We start from the raw sequence: 12,840 nt of genomic DNA, 5'->3' as shown, positions 1-12,840 counted from the left end.
TAGCTTATTTCTTTATAGGGGCGGACTTGAGCTGCAGGTTTTCACCTACATTGTGTCGTACATTAAATGTACGAGAATACATTTTCTACAGTCCCAGCACCAGGACGGCGCTGAGTGACATTCTCATTTAATACTTACTCCACTAACTTATGTCCTGTGAAACTATTTTGGTTTAATGATTTCATACCAAGTGTGTGAAAACTGTGGGTATGCATAAGGGTAGTGGTACACGAAAATACGGGACAAATCGTATACCGTATTGATTCAGTAAGGGACACTGTATTTTATTTTTCAGTATGGGACGAGCCCGTATTATACGGGACGGTAGCAGTCCTACTCTAGCGTGAAGTTAATCTGGTTAGCTTTACCAGTTTCTGTTGTAAAGGTACTTGAACCACCCGTATATATATTGTCAATGGAACCAACACTAACGCTACTAGTTAGCACGGCATTTTACATCATATTCAGGTCACCGAATGCCTTTTTGGCTCTCGGTGGGTCATTTTCCTCAAATGTACGTAATGGCACTAAATGACGGAAGAGCTGGTAGTCTATACTATCTGGCTAATAGCTTTGTACAACTACCACGGCTAGCTAGCTGGCTAGCACGCTAGCGCTTTTGCTTCGTTATCACTCGCTACCTGTTCAGGCTAGCGTTAGCGAGCTGGCTAATCGTCACATACACACACACATACATAACGTTACCTGTAATGACAACGACAAAGACGCAGCTCCGCTGTTTAGCCGAATTGATGGCGTCAGGAATTGAACCCTCAAACCAAAGCATCTTTACAAGCTGTGTTTTCTATATCTGACTTGGTAACACTGTTGGGCGGTTTGCTGCATCAATTCATGAAGCGCAGGGAGTCAGTTCAACTCAATTACTTCCTTACATCGACACTGCGCTGATCAGCTGAGCTGGAGTAAGAAACAAACATGACGAGGGTCATGTGACCGCTGGCGTCATCTCACACGGAATATACTGTCAATGCACTAAATAGACTGTGTTCTGGATTGTACCACTGACAGTATATTATACAAATGGTTGGGGGAACTCTTCTCAACACTTAAAACGGAAGTTGTCCCTTTTAAACCATTGACAGTATATATAAGGTTTAAACTTGAATTGTTTATAACAGAGCCATTATATATAATATTATATATTATCTTAAATACTCTGGTTTATATTATTCTTGTTTTTTGTATAAGTGTTCCGTTAGATTGCAAACATATTACGTAATTTCCGATAAAATATAAAATAATAATAATAAAATAAATTGAATAAAATAAGATACACAGTTTCATTTTCAATTTCAATCATTATTTTCATCAAACATTTACAACATCAGTATGGACAGTAACTGCTTTAACAGAAAATTTAACAACAGTAGAGATGAAATATAATATGTGTAAATATGTTTTCATTTGTGTATAATCTTCTGAAAATAATAATTGTTATGTTTTTGTTACCTTAGAATGAGCCTCTTACTTCCTTACTTGTGGCGCCGGTGTGACAGTGACCAGGTTGAATGAACTGGTTATATTCCTGAGCATTGCTGCAGATTTGTACACTAGAAATACTGGCTGAATTTACTTCTTTTTATCATTTTAACCAACCAGAATGAAATCCGTAACACTGTAACACTCCAGTTCTGATTTCAAATAAGATTAAAGGAGTTACCTGGAGTTTGAATTAATTTTATTTGCGATGGAGATCTCCTGACGCTTGAAAAGAATAACACAGTAGGTGACTGTGTCGATGCCTGTTCCAAACACTGCAAATGTCAATAAGTAATTCAGAAAATGTCTTTGCTGTCGTTTTACGAATCCTTATTAATCTGATGTCAAGTCTATTTTAGAAGAGTTTATACTGTCACACAGTCTGTAAGGAAACATACAGTCTGCAGTATGTTTAATGCATTGTGGAGTCAGCTGTGGCAAAGCATGATACGCCCAGATCAACAGGTGATAGCCTACAACATTTTACCATCGATCATGTCGCGTCTTCACTTTTAATCTCACCAATCACAATATTATATACACAACAGCACACTCTTTCTTCCAAGTTAGACAACTGTCAAATCTTATTTTGCAATAGGAACAGAAATTGGATAATGTTAAAACTTTAATCAGTAGAGGGTCTACACTATACAAATCCGATTCACATGTAACAACTTTGTAGGATTTTGAATAAATGGGACAGAGATTATAAAATGTGGTAGAATTGTGGTATTATATATAGAAACAGTCGGTATATGTTTAATACCATCTTGAAGTAGAGTTGTGGCAAAGCATTATATGATCAGATTAACTTGTGATGCAACGTCTGTCTACCATTGATCACGTTAAAGTTTATCTAAACTTTTATCTTTTATTTATTTTCTTTACATGTCAGCAAAGTCTTTCAACCAAATTAGATATTGTAATTAATTTGGCAAATATGGGCAGAAGTTGGATGCCCAGCAGAACACAATTTATTCAAATCCACAGAGTTGTGACATTCCAGAAAACATGTTGACTGAATTTTGTAGACTATTGGGATGAGTGAGCGAAACGTCTAGATTTTAGTATTAAAAAATCGTCAGTAAATACAGATAGTGTAGCATGAATGAATGTGCACTCTGCCACAGCTGACACAGTTCTCCACACTGCTTGGTGCGCATAAACTTGAATGAATATTCATTATAGAGATGTCCGGAGACGTTTTTGTGAAGGTTTTTTTTTATCACATCAGAAACTACGAGCTTTGAGCTCATCATCGCAACCAGTCTCACTCAGGAGAATATCACCTGTTAATCCAAACTCGAGCTACTCCGTTAATGTGGTTTTACACTAGTACGAGCGTGTGGTTGCCTTTATAGGCCTACACAATTTAATTTTGGTGTGTTTAAATTATTTAAAATAGTTAGTGAGAAAGATGTATCGTAAAGCTATTGTATGAAAACTATATATGATATCCAAAGGAGTCTTAGATGTATACTCGGGAAAGAACTGAAAACAACGGTAGCGATCAGCAGTTGTTAATGTCACAATGACAGCGAATAATAGGTCCATAGTGAGGAGCAGACACCAACATTATTGTTCCAGCAAAGTGTTTCTATTGCAGTGTTTTAAAAGTCACCAACAAATGAATGTCATAGAAGTAGTCAGAATCTTTATTTCCTGGTTCGGCAATAAGGGGTCCTAAGAAGCCACGCCTACGCACATCTGCCTCAGTATCACCAGTTAATTCAACTCCAGTTAAACTGTCACACCGGCGCGAGCAGGATGCTTATCCAGTAGCTCCGTGCATGTTGTGTTGTTTTTAGTAACTTATGTGTGTTTTTGTAAACTTTTAACTCTTTATATAACACTATCTGTGAAGAACTCTATATATCCTATAGATACAATGACTTTTTACGGACAACATAGCGGTGGACATCTTGTTTATTCAAGGGAGAAGCTGCTTTCACTACAAACAATGGGACGGGCTGGCATTTTCCACCCCATACCTGAGGAGCTGAGGAGGAGGCGCCGAGGCTACAGAGCCGGAGCGAAGGTGAAGGCTAGGCTAGCGGCTAAGCAGTGGAAGTACAAGCCCTTGGTTCCGTCGATAGTTATGGGGAATGTGAACTGTCTGACCAACAACACCGACGAGCTGGCTGCCCTTGTGAGGATGGACAAGACATTCAGGGAGTGCAGTTTACTTTGCCTCTCTGAAACCTGGCTAACCCAGAACACCCCGGACGCTAATGTGGATCTACCTGGATTCACTACAGTGAGAGCGGACCAGGACTGTGGACGCAGCGGTAAAAGCAAAGGAGGGGGACTCGCACTGTTTATCAACAACAGATGGTGCAACCAGGGGCATGTTATGGTGAAGGAGATCGTGTGCAACAGAGACATCGAGTTGCTGGCGGTAGGTCTCAGACCGTACTACATGCCTAGAGAGTTCTCCCACGCCATTGCTGTTTTTGTTTACGTCCCTCTGCGTGTGCACACAGAGACAGCGTGTGACATATCACAGTCCACCATCGCGAGACTGCAAACTCAACATCCAGACGCATTCATCGCCATCTCCGGTGATGAATCCGGGGATTTCAACCACGTCACACTGGACTCCACACTGCCAGACTATCACAAGTTTGTAAGCTGCACCACCAGGAAGAACAGGACATTAGACCTCCTGTATGCCAATGTGAGGGAAGCCTACACTGCCACTCCTCTGCCCCCACTGGGAAAGTCTGAAGGAAGTGTTGAGGAATCTCTGTATTTCAAAAACTCATTCCTCGCACGTTCGTTTAATGAAGCGATAGGAGAAGGATTTTGGAGTATAAAAATCAGCTTTATTTTAACACCAGTATATTGTACAAAAGTAACAGAGCTCTGGGTTCAACTACGATTAACCTGACATGCACAAGGTCTGCCAGTTCACGAAGTCTGAGCAACCTCTTGTTCCTAACATCAGTTCTTATATTTTTGCAGATAACACACATAGCACAAGATGGTATAATCTCCACCCCTTGTCCCCTTGGTATCTGGACTCCACGGATGGTGTTGATGGGGTCGCCACAACCTGGAACTCATTAAAAACAGAAAGCGGCCTCTTTTCTGACATTCAGTGACGTATTATCTCACCCTATGCGCATATTAATCAAACCTATGTTTACCCTTTGTACTCTCACTTCCAGATATGAAGTTGTTTTTTACGACTGGAGGGAGTCCGTCGTGTGTTCTATCATTGTTTTTTACGAGCTCCTGACACTGACACCGGAGGCCGTGTTTACCGCTATCTCTCCCAAAGAATGTCATGTTATATCTTCAACTACCCACACTCTTCTCCCTTATACTGTGTCTGCTATTCATATTCATTTGTAAGTTTCAATTCTATAACACATCATACAAACATCTAATATTCATTACTTTATTTCTGTTATTAGTATTCCCTTAACAGCCCTTTATCAATGTAAGCATAGTCAATGTAAGCACAAGTAATCATATTTCTATTCTAGTTCATAATCATACAGGTAAATATAAAGAGTATAAATCACAGAATATCGCAACAGAAGGTAGAACAGAAGCTGCAGCATAATAACATGAGGGAGGTCTGGGATGGCATGAAAACCATCACTGGCTGCAAGAAGAAGGGCAGCGTCACAGGAGAGGGGGATGCTGGGAGAGCAAACAAGCTAAACCTGTTTTTTTAACAGGTTTGATACTCCAGCTCCCACTACCAGCGACGGCCCACGTCACACCCCCACCCTGTCGATCACCTCCCCCAATTCCAGCACCTTAAAGAAACAGGAAGATGGACGATCTGTACGATCCTTCAATAAAGGAGCACAGAGACGCCGGAATTCATGGCGAGAAATCGCCATGAATGTTGGAAGAACCTCCGCGACCGATTTGGAAAAAAAAAAAAAAAAAAACTTTTTCTTCTTCTAGTGCGTAGAAATAGCAAACTCGGTAGCCTTTCCTCAAGCCTTAAGCGTCCGGTATACTCGACGCAGACCAAGGCTACTGACGTTGCTATTTCTACGCACTAGAAGAAGAAAAGGTTTTTTTTTTTTTTTTTCTTTCCAAATCAGTCGCGGAGGTTCTTCCAAATATTCCAGCATATGTCCTCCTCTATTCCAACATTCATCCGGCGTCTCTGTGCTCCTTTATTGAAGGATCGTACCAATCGTCCATCTTCCTGTTTCCAGCTGAAAAAAAAAAAGTGGTGTGCGACACGCGAGATCTACGTCATTTTGACGTCACGTTGTCACGCGACAGCTCGAGTGCGTCGAGTATACTGGGTGCTTTAGACTGCCAACCAACTCTACCCTCCACACCCATGGACAGTTCAACCCCCATCCCCACCACCATCACCAAGGATCAGGTGAGCAGAGAGCTGAGGAGGCTTCGTCCAAGGAAAGCAGCGGGCCCGGACAGTGTGTGTCCAAGGATTCTTAAAGCCTGTTCTGCTGAACTGGGGGAGCCACTCTAGCATGTCTTCAACCTGAGCATGTAGCTGGGGAGGGTCCCAGTGCTCTGGAAGACTTCATGTCTCATCCCGGTTCCTAAGAAAAAACACCCCAGGGATGCGGGTGACTTCAGACCAGTAGCACTGACGTCACACATTATGAAGACCTTTCAACGGCTGCGGCTCCATGTCCTCAGACTCCAGATCCACTGCAGTTTGGATACCAGCAGAAGGTGGGCGTGGAGGATGCCATCCTCTATCTGCTCCATAGGGCCCACTATCATCTGGACAAGGAGAGTGGCGCTGTGAGAATTGCGTTTTTTGATTTCTCCAGCGCCTTCAACACCATCTGGCCGCTCCTGCTGAGAGACAAGCTGACAGACATGAGGGTGGACCCACTCCTGGTGACATGGATTACAGACTACCTCACAGAGAGACCACAGTACGTCAGACTGAAGGGCTGCACGTCAGACACCGTCCTTTTCACCGTGTACACATCCGACTTCCAGTATAACTCTGGGCTCTGCCACATGCAGAAATACTCGGACGATACTGCGATAGTTGGCTGTATCAAGGATGGACAGGAGGGGGAGTACAAGAGTCTTGCCGAGGACTTTGTGAGGTGGTGCAGGTCCAACCATCTGCAGCTGAACACCTCCAAGACCAAGGAGATGGTGATGGACTTCAGAAGGAGGAAACCACATCTCCAACCCGTGTCCATCGAGGGGGTCGATGTGGAGGTGGTCAGGACCTATAAATATCTGGGGCTGCAGCTGGACGACAAGCTGGACTGGACAGCAAATATGGACGCTTTACACAGGAAAGGGCAGAGCCGTCTGTACTTCCTGAGAAGGCTGGGGTCCTTCAACATCTGCAAAAAACTACTGCAGATGTTTTACCAGGCTGTGGTGGCCATTTATGCTGTGGTTTGCTGGGGTGGAAGCAGCAAGAAGAGAGACGCCGGTCTACTGGACAGACTGGTGAGGAGAGCTGGCTCAGTGGTGGGCACAGAGCTGGACTCTCTGGTGACAGTGGCAGAAAGAAGGACCCTGGACAAACTGCTGTCCATACTGGACAATGCCCACCACCCTCTGCACAACACCTTCACAAGGCAGAGGAGTGTGTTCAGTGGCAGACTGCTGTCTCAGTCCAGCTCCACCAACAGACTCAAAAACTCTTTCGTCCCCCTGGCCATCAGACTGTACAACAGCTTGGGCAATTATTGTCCTCCCTGCCTTTACTGAGAGCTGTTGAGATAATAGATAATAGACAATGGACAATTTCTACCTGTATTTGCACATCCATTTGCACTGTTTACTGTTTGCACTGTTTACTGTAAAAGCTACTGTTAATTTTATATGCTACTGTTAATTTTATATATGCTACTGTTAATTTTTTTATATTATATATACATATATAATACTTTATATTTTATTTGATCTTTTATTTTATTTTTAATTCTATTCTTAAGGTTAGAGTTTTTAATTTTAGTTTAATGTATGTTTAATATACTTGAATTTCCCTCGGGATAAATAAAGTATCTATCTATCTATCTATCTATCTATCTATCTATCTATCTATCTATCTATCTATCTATCTATCTATCTATCTATCTATCTTTTATATCTACAGACACCGGGGGTCGCCTTCCGTGGAGGCTACTATCTTGAACAGTTGCCCAGAACCATTGACATACATAAAGATGTACGACATAAAAACGCCCCAAAAGTAAAGCCAAAACCTCTCGATCAGAGGAGTCTAGTCCATAGAGGAGGTTGGTCCTCCTCTATTTTTTGAGAAGCAAGAGGGAGATCAAACTATTTAAACATAATCCATTATCAAATATCAGTATCATTTATGAATAAACTTTTTTCTCTTCTTTGCTGCTGATTCATTTGTCATTCAAAAGTGAAAAACTAGTGACCCAACTCATGAACTTTTGCTACATGTCAATATTTCCTCATGCCGTAAATCCTCTGGATACTAGTTCCTCTCTTTCACTGAACTCAGCTGCTCTCACTTGTTCTTTAGATCATTAAACAAATACACCCTAAAGAACCAATGTATTCATCCAGTCTCCCAACCCTAATTTTACCTACATTACACAACCTGTATAGAAGCTATATCATATAGTGATGTCCTAATCAAGTTGTTTTGGCCCAGATCCCATACAACTCCATTTACACTGGGTGTCTGCCCATTGACCCAGTTGAGCCACAGACCAGTCAGGGTGCCCAGGTGGTCATAATGTTATAGCTGATCAGTGTATATCATACTCATATGGGATCTGAAAATTGATGCGTTACTTTTGTACTGGCACTCCCCTAGTTCATACAACTTATATTGTCCGACCACTTATATTGTCCAACCAAGTTTTTACTGCTGTTTGTGGACATCCCCACTAGAACACTACGTTCTCTGAATGCTGGGCTACTTGTGGTTCCTATAGTCTCTAAAAGTAGAACAGGAGCCAGAGCCTTCAGTTACCAAGCTCCTCTCCTGTGGAACCAGCTTCCAGTTGGGGTTCGGGAGGCAGACACCCTCACCACATTCAAGAGTAGGCTTAAGACATTCCTCTTTGATAAAGCTTATAGTTAGGGCTTGATCAGGTGAGTCCTTAACCATCCCTTAGTTATGCTGCTATAGGCCTAGACTACCGGGGGATTTCCCATGGTGCACTGAGCTCCTCCCTTCCTCTCTCTTTCTGCACTCATGTTCCATTAATGTTCCATTAATGCATGTTACTAACTTCACTTCTTCCCCGGAGTTCTTGTGCTTTCTCGTCTTGCAGGTTCTTATCGATCCTGGTGGAGCCTCCTGCCATGGTCCTGCTAGATTGCCATTGCCAATACTGTTGTTGCTGTGCACCTGTCTGTCTGTCTCTCTCTCTCTCTCTCTCTCTCTCTCTCTCTTCTCTCTCACCCCAACTGGTCGAGACAGACGACCACCCACCTAGAGCGGAAGGATCTGTCCTAGGTTTCTGCCTTTTAACAGGCAGTTTTACCTTGCCCTTGTCGCCAAGTGCTTGCTCATGGTGGTACTGTTGGGTCTCTGTAATTAATGTTTTAAAGAGTTCGGTCTAGACCTGCTCTATTTGAAAAGTGTCTTAACTCCATTCATAACTTCTGTTATGAATTGGCGCTATACAAATAAAATTGAATTGAATTGAATTGAAAGCAGGGTGAAAAGCCCTTCTCATGGAGACATTATATCATTAAAATATGGAGATGACAGGTGTTCCTACAGGGTGGGTCGTTCCTTAATCGGAAGGTTGTGGGTTCGATCCCCGGCTCCTGGTGCCACATGTCGAAGTATCCTTGAGCAAGATACAAAACCATTAAGATGTTAATTTAGTAAATTATGGTCCAATTTAGAGTAAAATAGACAATAAAGTCGCGTATCCTTTTGGGTGGGGCTACTTTTTGATTGACAAGTCATTCCCAGTGAATCTGTCCAGCGCAGCGCAGGAAACTCAGATCAAACTGTCAGGGCGGCTGTGGCTCAGAGGAAGAGCAGGTCGTCCTCTTATTGGAAGGTTGTTGGTTCGGTCCCCGGCTCCACATGTGCTTGAGTAAGATACTGAACCCCAAAGTGCTCCTGATGCTGTGCATCGGTGTGTGAATGCGTTAGTTTCTGTTAGATGGACTTTGCCATCACTGAGTGAATATGTGTGAAAAGATGAATGTGGCACATAGTGTAAAAGCAATTACTATTATTAACACCATTGTTTCATACTACAGATGAGTAAAAACAGCCAAATTAGCCTACATTACGTTGAAATACCAATATATGGGTACTGAACTCAGATCAGTGTAGTGTGATGCTTACAGCACCACAGCTATAGTAGTCTACTATAACTGGTGAAGGGACTTATCCAGTGATCGTCCAGTCTATTGATAGGCCTATGGTTCAGCCTATGGTCCAGACTCTTTCCTCCTCTTTATTGGATGCCAGTGGACTGTTAATGTTATCACTGCAGCTAGGAAGAATCTGTGTGGCACTGACATCATTAAAGACATGACATTAAAGCCGTAATGGACCTTCTCCTGGACACCCTGCAGTTCGGTAAACATGGCCCTGCATCCTCCAAGCATCTGGACTCCCCAGGAACCTATGCCAGGATCCTGTTTGTCGCCTGACAGGAAGCTGCACATAAAGCTGGGGAAAAATGTCTCTGACTCTCGGACCATCAGCACCGGCTCTCACTAAGGCTGCCTTCTTTCTCCTCTGCTCTTCTCCCCGTACACCAACAGCTGCACCTCCAGTCACCAGTCCGGTCAGGCTCCTGAAGACTCCTGGATGACACCACCCTCATTGGGCTTATCTCTGGTGGAGATGAGTCCGCCTACAGATGGGATACTGACCATCTGGTGACCTGGTGCAGCCAGAACAACCTGGAGCTAAAAGCTCTAAAGGAGATTGTTGTGGACTTCACAGGAAAAACTTACTCGGCAATAAACCTGATTCTGATTCTGATCACTAATGTTATTTTCTGCCCTTCTGTCTTGATTTCATCTGACCATTTCACGTTTGACCCCTGACATTACATGGATGCAGCCTATTCAGTAAGGTTCAGCTGTAGCCTGTAGTACCCAAGCAGCAACCTCCGTAGCTGACAAGTGAAACCAACACGGAAACGGCCATTTGAGGCTGTCTCCAGAAGTGAGTCAATCTCCATAAGGCCCCATATTAAAATCCCCATTTATAAACATGATTACAACCAAGTACAAAAAACGGTTTTGTTCTCTATAGCTAATTTCCCCATTCGTGACAATTGTATGAGGGGTGGAGTTTTAGTTAACTCAACAGTTCAAATTATAAACCCTTTAAGGTACTACTCAACCATTTGGTAGTCACTATATTTAATTGAAAAATGCATCAAGCTTAACTCAACCTGAATGAGCCATCTCTACAGTTTGGTGTAGTTGTGCAATGCTAAAAAAATCCACTAGATGGCACCGTGTCTGTGAGCAGTATGCCTTTTCAGTGTTCCTTCAAACAGGAAGTGACACAGCGAAAATTCACTCGTCCTTTGATACATATCGGTGGGACTTTCAAAGGTAAGACTATTTTGTTGACACATATTGCCTCTACGAGTTCATCCTCTAAACCACGGTCCAAAAAGACAATGAGAATGGGGAAAAACTCCTTGAAAACAGTTTCTTTGGCAGAGCTACAGGACACACCTGAACCATCACCCCCAGGTGGAAAGGAAGGCAGAAGAAGATTATGGCGGCATGAAGACATTGAGACATTCCAGGTCCCAGACTCAAGTTTTAACCTCCCTGATGCTGTAAAGACACCCTTTCAGTATTTTAAACTGATGCTCGTCACAGATGAGATGATTACACATATCTCTGAGCAAACCAATCTCTATGCTGCCCAGGAGCTGGGAGATCCAATCAGCACCAGTCCTGAAGAGATTGAAAAAATCCTGGCAATGCTTCTCTTGTTAGTTGTACTGTACCTTAGTTAATTTATGCTGCTAACAAATGCTGCTACAATTTTTATCACTTTTACCACTGTTACCACTTTATCCAATCGCTCCTTATCACTATTTAGTTTGTACTTATTTTATTTCAATTCATGCTGCTAAACTGCACGGTGCGTATTGTTGTATATTGTATATACCTACGTTTAACTGCAATTTTAGATGCATTTTGTCACATTTAGTTACTTGTTTTCTTTTTTTCTACTTATGTTACCTGTAAGTGCTTGCATTTGTTGCATTTAGTTAATTGTTTGATTTATTTTATGTTGGCCTTTACTTTATTATTTATTTTATCTTATTTTAGGTTAGCTTATTTTTACTCTAACCCTGCATTACTTTCCCACCTTTGTATTGAAACTGTTGCACAGTAATTTCCCTCGGATAAATAAAGCTTCTTGAATCTTGAATCTTGAATCTTCATGGGTGTTGTCAGCTTCCCAGTCATCGATGACTACATTGAGTCACGGTTCAGTGTGATAGCCGATATTATGCCAAAGAAACACTGCTGCCTCTCAAAAGGTTCCGTCTGGCAGTCGCACACACTTTGGCTCAAGTCAACAAGCCAGCATCCAAAGTTGGCTGACCATCATCATCCTCTCCACCACAGATGTCGTCAAACAAAAAATCCAATACCCCAAGACCCTCCCACCCACAACCAGATGTACAATATGACAACTTCGGACATTTGCTACTTCACTCTAACAAGCGGGGGCGATGCAACCTCTGTCCAAAGGGAGTGTCGAGATGGAAATGCCAGAAATGTCATGTATTCCTGTGTATGAATGCAAAGCAGGAATGCTTTGCAGCATACCATCAGAAATGAGTGGCCAAAGGCAAAATAAGTGCTGTTGCACCGCTGCTGTTGCACAACAGGTCAAAAACCGTTTGTGCTGTTGCACGACCACCAAAACTCATTTGTGCTGTTGCATGACCACCAAAAAATATTTGTGAGTGAGTAATTTTGGTTAAGAAATTGCACTTAATGTGACTTGTTCTGAATGTTGTTCTTTTATTATGAACAGACTCAGTCTCAGCCGTTTGGTAGAGGACTGTATCTGAAATAGTGTAGGGTCTAATTTTAAAAAAAACTATTGATTGTTGTTATTGCTATCATAATTGAATAAAAAATGCAAAGAAATATTTTTTCCTTTGCTTTTTTTAAGGGTTGGCTTAAATTTCCTGTGTGATTTTAATATTTAACCCTAGATTGTAGCTGTTTCGTGTCTTGTGTTGTGCAATGAAGGTTTAATCTGTTAAACATATCTTGTGTGATTGATAATAATAAAAGTGTATTTATCCAAAAGTGGTCTGCAGGGTTAGGTAAAGATATAACAGGATGCAAACATTTCTGTAACTTCCTGTTTATTCTTTGAAGGCTACTAGAATCTATCAGGCTTTTTGTCAC

General features: G+C 42.1%; 1 protein-coding gene and 1 long non-coding RNA gene across 4 annotated transcripts in view; one reads left to right on the top strand and one right to left on the bottom strand.

Annotated features, from left to right (window-relative positions):
- ubxn4 (UBX domain protein 4) overlaps nucleotides 1-926 on the bottom strand; it is a 33,460-nt gene extending 32,534 nt beyond the window's left edge. Inside the window, exon 1 of one of the 3 annotated variants that reach the window (XM_051403297.1) lies at nucleotides 706-926. In XM_051403297.1, the coding sequence (XP_051259257.1) occupies nucleotides 706-787 (82 nt within the window). In that variant the 5' untranslated portion in view covers nucleotides 788-926. The remainder of the gene's footprint in view (nucleotides 1-705) is intronic. The other 2 variants (XM_051403298.1, XM_051403299.1) reach the window with 2 other exon arrangements.
- Nucleotides 927-10,953: 10,027 nt separating this feature from the next.
- On the top strand, nucleotides 10,954-12,383 carry LOC127365399 (uncharacterized). The gene is made up of 2 exons (XR_007885202.1): nucleotides 10,954-11,004; nucleotides 11,104-12,383. It is a non-coding gene; the product is annotated as an uncharacterized LOC127365399 (long non-coding RNA).
- Nucleotides 12,384-12,840: the final 457 nt, after the last annotated feature.

Source organism: Dicentrarchus labrax, unplaced genomic scaffold, assembly GCF_905237075.1.
Source record: "Dicentrarchus labrax unplaced genomic scaffold, dlabrax2021, whole genome shotgun sequence".
Classification (NCBI taxonomy): domain Eukaryota; kingdom Metazoa; phylum Chordata; class Actinopteri; family Moronidae; genus Dicentrarchus; species Dicentrarchus labrax.
Note: the sequence above shows the minus strand (reverse complement) of the source record. Positions and strands in the feature narration are given on the sequence as shown.